Consider the following 7,989-nt stretch of genomic DNA (forward strand, 5'->3'; position numbering starts at 1 on the left):
AAAGGCACATTGTATTTGACAAATTTGCTCAAATTCTTTTATGTAAAAGGGAGTGTTGATAGAGGGGAGCCTGTAGATGTAGTGTATTTAGGTTTCCAAAAGGCTTTTGACTAGGTGCCACATAAAAGGCTGGTGCATAAATTAAAAGCCCGTGGTATCGGAAGTGTATTAGAATGGACTAAAAACTGACAGTCCCACTGATAACAGAGTTGGAATAAACTGATCTTTTTCAGACTGGAAGGGGGTAACAAGTAGAATAACTCAGAGATCATTCTTGGTCCACAATTTTTCTCTATTTAATTAATGACCTTGAGGAAAAAACTGTATGCAATGTTTCCAAATTTGCCAATAATACAAAAATAGGTGGAAGGGCATGTTGTGATAAGGATACTTGATTCTGCAACAGGATATAGATAGATTGAGTAAGTGGGCAAAAGACTGGCAAATAGAGTTTCATGTAGGGAAGTGTGAGGTCGTGCACTTCAGTAAGACAAATCAAAGGCAGATTATTAGTTAAGTGGAGAGAGACTGCAAGTGAGTACAGATGGATCTACGTGTTATAGTTCATGAATCACAAAAAGCTAGCAGGTAGATCCAACAAGTAGTTAAGAAGGCAAATGGCACTTTGACCTTCATTGCAAAGAGTTTAAAAATAGGGAAGATTTGTTGCAATTGTACAGGGTGTGTTGGTGAGGCTTTACCTGGAATACTGCATACAATTTTAGTCCCCTTGCATATAAAAAAGATATAGTAATATTAAAGGCAGAACAAAAGAACAAGTTTATGCCTGGCTTAGAGGACTGTCCTACCAAGAAAAACCAAATAGTTCAGGCCTGTAATCCTTGGAGTTTAGAAGAATGAGGGATAACCTAGTTCAAACATATAAGATCCTGAGGGAGCTTATCTGAGTAGATGTTGGGATGTTTTCATGAGTGGGAGAGACTTGAACAAGAGATAAATACAAGATAAAGGGCTGGACATTTAAAACTGGTTGTAGAATATTCATCTCACAGAGTTTATTGAAACTTTGGAATTCTCTGCCCCAGCGGGTAGTGGGGGCTGGATCATCAGAAGTATTTAAAGTGGAATTGGATAAATATTTGACAGATCAAGGAATAGAGGGGTAAGAAGAAATGGCACAGAAGAGGAGTTGAGACCAGCATAGATCAGCCATGATCATATGAAATGGTGGGTCAGGGTTGACTGGCTTGATGGCCTGTTCCTGCTCCTACTTCCTTGTATTCTTGTGTAAAGAGCATTAGTTTTTACATTCTTCAGTATGCACTGGAGCTTCTCCAACAATGGAGAGGATAATTCCCCAAAGACCTAGCGTCTTTAGAAAACCTTATGCAGAATTGACTTGCATAAACTTCACTGAGGTCTTTCAGGGGCTTAAGATAATAATATGCCTGGGGATGCCCAGTAAGCCCACTTTCTATGGAGTAGATGTCAGGCCTGAATATTTCTAGAACATTAACCATAGTATGTCATTCAATATCCATAACAATGTCTGAAGGAGGGACACTAACTTAATCATTCTGCAATGGTTAAGGGCATAGGTGGGAGTGGAACACAACCTCATGTTGCATTGAATGTACTGTTGAAAAAGAAATCAGTGACTCTTTTGCAAACTATAGATTGTTAAGGTATCAACTGCCTTCTTTGGTAATTATACATGATCAAGCAAGTCTAGATCGCTGCAAAATCTAGTGAAGTCATGAAAAATTCTGAAAAATATCAATCCTACTTCCCACCTTTTATATATATAAAAAAAAAGCTGGCTTTCAGCAATTACAAGGAGAGACCAAAATGAACAGCTACCCTTTACCCAGACACAGTATATTCTAACCTAATCTAGACTTGTGGCTTTGATACATTCTGATCCAAGGGCATTTATTTCCTCCATAATAGAAACATGGAACCAACTTGTAAACCATTTACAAGGTTATTGATGGAGCAGAACCATCACAGAGGCACTCAGAGGACCGAGAAGTAGTATTAAATTTGTTCCTTTATATTTCAAGATATTTACATAGAATATCAATATCATGCTTCATAAATCTCTATTGGTTAAAGTCCTATTTCTTTTCAAGAATGCTTAAATTCAATTAAACATCACTTAATGAACTGCATAGATTTAGGAAATCATTTCCCACTGACAGCCAGGTACAATTTCTCCACTGCTTTCTATATCTCCAAATAACTAAGGTGAATTTTGTCTGAGGTCTACTTTGATGTATTTGTCTCCTAATGCAAATAATTTTAAAATACAAACAACTGTATAACTATTAACTGCATTTAAGGGTCACATTTTGTTGCACTGAAGCACACAAAGACATTATTATGTGTCATTCTTCTTCAATGTTCATTGCCATAAACTGCAGGTGGACTGTGCTAATGGCTTCAGTATGTGAATCATAGCTGCACAGCATTTATAATGTTGCAATCATATGTTCAGCCAATTGTGAATACAACCACCAGACAAATTAAGACATTCTTTACAAATTTGGAACAAGTAAAGCAGAATCTAGCAAAGTACTTGAAATATTTTGAGGTTTCGATTGAACCTTTGTGTCCTGAAATCTCTTCTGCTCCATTTTCCACAGGAATACAAAAGAACATGGCCAGGCAATTCAGCCCCTCAAACTTATTCTGACAGTCACATTACAAATCTTATAGGATGTGTATCCTAACTTCATTTAACACCCATCACTAAAAAAAAACTATCAAACATAGTTTTATCTCTTTTAATAAGCAAAATATCAACAGTTTTTTAAGGGAGAGTATTACAACTTCCCACTATCCTCTGTGTAAAAAAAAGTATTTTCTCCTAACAACCTGTATCTAATTTTAAGTCTCTCTTTCGTTCTGAACTGCAAAGATCAGAGAAAATTATTTTCTTCTATCTACCTGTCAAATACTTCAATCATCTTAAACACATCATTTAGACCACTCCTTAAACTTCTATTTTTAATAAGGTATTAAACCTGCTCTGTGCAACTAGTCCTCAGAACTGAAACCCAGGCATAAATAAATACTCTGTACCAGCTCAAATATCATTCTGGAGAATCTGCACTGGATGTTTTCCAAGGCTAATATATTCTCTTGGAGAGGTGGTGGTCAGTCTAACTGGTGTTTTATATAATTGAATGGTATAATTCTATCCTTCTGTATGCAAACTATTCATACATTTCTCTTCCGGTAAATGATACAGCCCAACAAATCCACATGCAAACAGTACAAATTAATTTCCTTCGTCATTTCTGCCAGCTGCAACAAGATCCAACCACCAGCCACATCTTCCCCTCATCACCCCTTTCCGTCTACCCACTCGCTCCATGACTCCCAGGCCTGCTTTTCCCTCCCCATCCATCCCTCCCTGACCCCTGGCACCTTCCCCTGCAATCTCAGGAGGTATAACACTTGTTCTTACACCTCCTCCCTCACCACCATCCAGGGGCCTAAGCAGCCCTTCCAGGTGAGGCAAAGATTCACGTGCACCTTCTCCAACCTAGTCTATTACATTCGGTGCTCCCAATTTGACCTCCTCTACATTGGTGAGACCAAGTGCACACTGGGCAATTGTTTTGCAGAGCACCTACACTCAGTCCACAATGGCCATCCCAAGCTCCCAGTTGCATGTCATTTCAAATCCCATTCCCATTCCCACACTGACCTGTCCATCTTCAGCCTTCTCCACTGCCAGGATGAGGCCCACCGCAAACTAGAGAAATAGCACCTCATATTCCACTTGGGTAGTCTACAACCCTATGGCATGAACATTGAGTTTTCCAGTTTTAGGTAATCCTCCCTCCGATGAGTTCTTTCCCCCTCCCCACCCCCCTCGCCTTCTGATCCTCCTCCGGTCCCCCTTTCTTGGTTTCATCCACCCACTACACACACAGTTCATCCAAAGGCTCCACTAAATCCCACCGCAACCTCCCGTATCTGGTTCTAGTTCCATCTGCCATTCACCTCTTCCCTAACTGTTCCTATTATCATCTCCTTTAGTTATCAGATTCCAGCACTGGTAGCCCTGTTGTGTTCCTGCTTATCTCCCTCCAGCAGCTGCCTCCAACCTTCCCAGCATCCGCGCCCCCCCCACCTCTCATTCATGTTTTTCTCTTTCTCTCTCTCTGTCTTCTTCCATCTGTCGTTCACCCATCTCCCCTCCCCTTTCAGGCACAACCTGCCTGTCATATTTCACCCATACTCAGTCCATCAGTCACCTCAGACTCCTGTCTCATCACTCCCCTTCGCCTCTTTATAGAGGCTATCGCCCCGCTCTACTCTCTGTCCTGATGCAGGGTTTAGACCTGAAATATTGACAATTCCTTTCCTCCCACAGATGCTGCTCAACCTGCTGAGTTCCTCCAGCAGATTGTTTGTTGCTCCACTTAATTACTTATCAGCCCTGTTATTCATTTGAAAACACACTTACCTGGCCTTCAATGAGTTTATTCATCGGTTATCAATACACCAAGAACAAGCTATTGGAGGTTAAACTCAGCCACATAACCCAAACCCTGCTATGGGTAGCTTCTTGCCTAGTTTTCCTACCATAGCATTCCTCCGTTCTCATATTTGTACCTGTTTCTTTCTGCAACAATTTCTGTCAAGTTAGAACCTAGTCATTTCCTTTCTTTAGCTCCAATCACATCATGCCCTCTTCCAAGACCCTGCTAATGCAGGAACATATAAATCAATATTTGAGAAAAGACCATCTAGTTCAGCTTTGTTCGTCCTGGCAGTTGTGGCGGTAGAGTTGCTGATTAATCATAGCAATGAATTAGTGTACAATAAATCCAGGAGTGTCACGGAGAAAACTGCAGTCACCAGATGGTTCCATATGTCCAAATCTCAAAGTCTCAGAGAGATTGATAATATTTGTAATATGTAATATGCTAAGCCCTTTAACTGCATGAATGGAGAAGATGCATATGTTCTCTAATCAATTCTGAACTCTATGATTCCTGTGCTGGTGGAATGTCCACCCTGTTCCCCCAAATTTTTGGATGGAGTCAGGCTCTGCTGACTTTATCAGGCGTAAGTTGCTCTCTATTTTCACCAGAGGTACAGAGGCCTGGAACTTTGATAATGTTAATGTAGTTCACTATTGTTACCAATGATGACCTTTTTCCATGCACGATATTCTTGTCTAATGTTAGCAAAAGAATATCTAGCCCACAGCTCCATGCTGATGTATCTTCTCAGTAAGTACTCTTGAATGCGCCAATGACACCACCATTGTTGGTAGAATCTCAGATGGCAATGAAGAGGCGTACAGGAGTGAAATAGATCTGCTGGTTGAGTGGTGTCACAACAGCAACCTTGCACTCAACGTCAGCAAGACCAAAGAATTGATTGTGGACTTCAGGAAGGGGAAGTCAGGAGAACACACACCAGTCCTCATTGAGGGGTCAGCGGTGAAAAGGGTGAGCAGCTTCAAGTTCCTGGGCGCCAACATTTCTGAGGATCTATCCTGGGCCCAACAAACTGATACAATCAAGAAGGCAGGCCAGCGGCTCTACTTCATTAGGAGTTTGAGGAGATTTGGCATGTCACCAAAGACTCTTACAAATTTCTAAAGATGTATGGTGGAGAGCATCCTGACTGGTTGCATCACAGCCTGGTATGGAGCCTCCAATGCACAGGATCACAAGAAGCTGCAGAGGGTTGTAAGCTCAGCCAGCTCCATCACGGGCACAACCCTCCCCACTGAGGATATCTTCAAGAGGTGGTGTCTCAAGAAGGCAGCACCTATCATTAAGGACCTTCACCATCCGGGACATGCCCTCTTCTTGTTACTACCATCAGGGAGGAGGTACAGGAGCCTGAAGACCCAAAATCAACAATTCAGGAACAGCTTCTTCCCCTCCGCCATCAGATTTCTGAACAATCCGTGAACACTGCCTCACTGTTCCTTTTCTTTGCACTATTTATTTATTTTGTAATTTATAGATTTTTATGTCTTGCACTGTACTGCTGCCACAAAACAACAAATATCATGTCATATGTCAGTGATAATAAATCTGATTTTGATTCTGAACTCCTTTAGGATTCCTGTGTTTAGGTGTCCAAATCTTTTGCAAAAGGGAACCATAATGTCTGCATCAAAAGCAAACAACTGGAAATCTGCAACCAAGTCTTCAACCTGAACCATTAACTCTGTTCCTCTGCCCACCAATGCTGCCTAACTTGCGGAGTATTTTCAGTGTTTCCTGTTTTAATTTCATAAAAGTAAATGTCAAATACATTCGAATAATGTGGGTGGAGAGTGATCACAAGATGAGCAGACGTTTTGGTTAAACTTAAACTTTACTTCTATATATAGTTTTCTGTCAGAAACATCTGTTGACATTTGTGTAAGATTTCAGATACAAAAGAACATGTTTCAGCATCAGAGTGTGCACTGAAACCTTAAAAATGGCAAGCCTAAAGAAACAACAACTCATTCAGCAGACTGAGTTCATATATAAATTCACAGAAATTAAATGAATCCACTGTTAGTTCCAAGTAAATTGAAATGTTAATAAAACTTCTGATAGATTGTAAGCAGCACTTAAATCTATTTCACATTCTTATTAATAACTGCCTTCAGAATTGGGAAAGTGTAATCAGGACAAATTATACCATAAATAACGATACAAAAATAAAATATCATCAGGAACCAAATTGAACCAGTTTTTCCTAATAGTTCCTAATTACCTTAAGAATATGCTTTGGTATCTGAGCTGATTTCCATGTGCCTTTTGGAAAAAGGTGCTGGAATCCCTGAGATGTGGACAAGTCTGGAAGTTGGCGCTGAATGGATTGGGAAGAAGTCCATTGTTGCCATGCATTCTTCCATCTTTCCTGGTGTTCTGGAAACCAATATCCTATTCGTGACTGCATTCTGATTTTTGCCTGTGAAAGCTTTGTAGCTGGAACAAAAATGAAAGAGGATTTTAACCAAAAGATAGGGCTGTCAGTAAATCAAAGTTCTATTACCACAATACAGATGAATGCAATTTTTTAAACAGACCTCTCAAAGTTCCAGTGCTGGTCCCATACTGGGGCAGTAAAGGTAGAGATGACTCCATTTCTCCTGTGATCTTAACTCTCCACCCCCTTGATTAGAACACTCTTTAGTCAATTTCATATCCATCACAAATCAGAATTGTTCCTTCTCCACTCAAACTCTCCCTCCTTCTTCAGTGCCATGGTCCAAATTGTCACCTAGCTCCACAACAGATCTCCAGTCTTTCCTTCCCCTTTCCCACCTGGCACCTTAGCACCAAATGAATCTGACTCCAAGCTGGGCATATAAAATACCAAAACCATTCCAATGAGGTCTCACTGTTAAGTTTGGGAGGATTTTCATCTTGCTAATACTTCCTGGATTCTTGCCCACTGATAGTCACTCATTCCCCTCAGTATCAGGACTAGTTGTATCAGTATCCATTCCAATTACCTGCCACTAACAATGCAGAAATTGGTGGACACAAGGTATTGGAAAAAGATCATTTTCTTTAAGAACTCTACAGTTTTACATAACATTTTCCAAAAAAATCATAATTGAAAACTGAAATGCAAAGATTTCATTAATCAGATATAAAATTGTTTCATCTTTTTCCAAGAAAATTCATTTCCTTTCTGAACTTGGATATAATTTGTTTAAGTGTAGTGCAATTATAACCATGTTGGAACAAAGTTTGGCCATATTGGATAGTTATATCAGAGATGAGTTCTCATCATAAATAAGAAATGTCTGTAATAAATGCATTCTTGATACAGTATAATGTCCCTTTCAAAGCACTTGATCCCATGTTCATGCATTCAATACATTATATATTAGAAAGCAGAACTAAGAGTATTATCCATTTTATTCAATTTGATGAAAGAATTGAACATTAAACTCTGGGCGGAAGACATTCAACTCCTGACTACCTGCTTTTCACCTGAAGAACAGGAGGTGCATGCATGCTCTCTTATTAATGTTCAAGCCTT

General features: G+C 39.9%; 1 protein-coding gene across 2 annotated transcripts in view; it reads right to left on the reverse strand.

The window, feature by feature from the left end:
• The window catches only part of LOC127578441 (transcription factor EC-like), a 102,852-nt gene extending 95,953 nt beyond the window's left edge, over positions 1–6,899 (reverse strand). For both annotated transcript variants that reach the window (XM_052030461.1, XM_052030460.1), the window contains exon 1: positions 6,709–6,899. In XM_052030461.1, the coding sequence (XP_051886421.1) occupies positions 6,709–6,894 (186 nt within the window). In that variant the 5' untranslated portion in view covers positions 6,895–6,899. The remainder of the gene's footprint in view (positions 1–6,708) is intronic.
• Between the last annotated feature and the right edge of the window lie 1,090 nt (positions 6,900–7,989).

Source organism: Pristis pectinata, chromosome 15, assembly GCF_009764475.1.
Source record: "Pristis pectinata isolate sPriPec2 chromosome 15, sPriPec2.1.pri, whole genome shotgun sequence".
NCBI classification, from domain to species: domain Eukaryota; kingdom Metazoa; phylum Chordata; class Chondrichthyes; order Rhinopristiformes; family Pristidae; genus Pristis; species Pristis pectinata.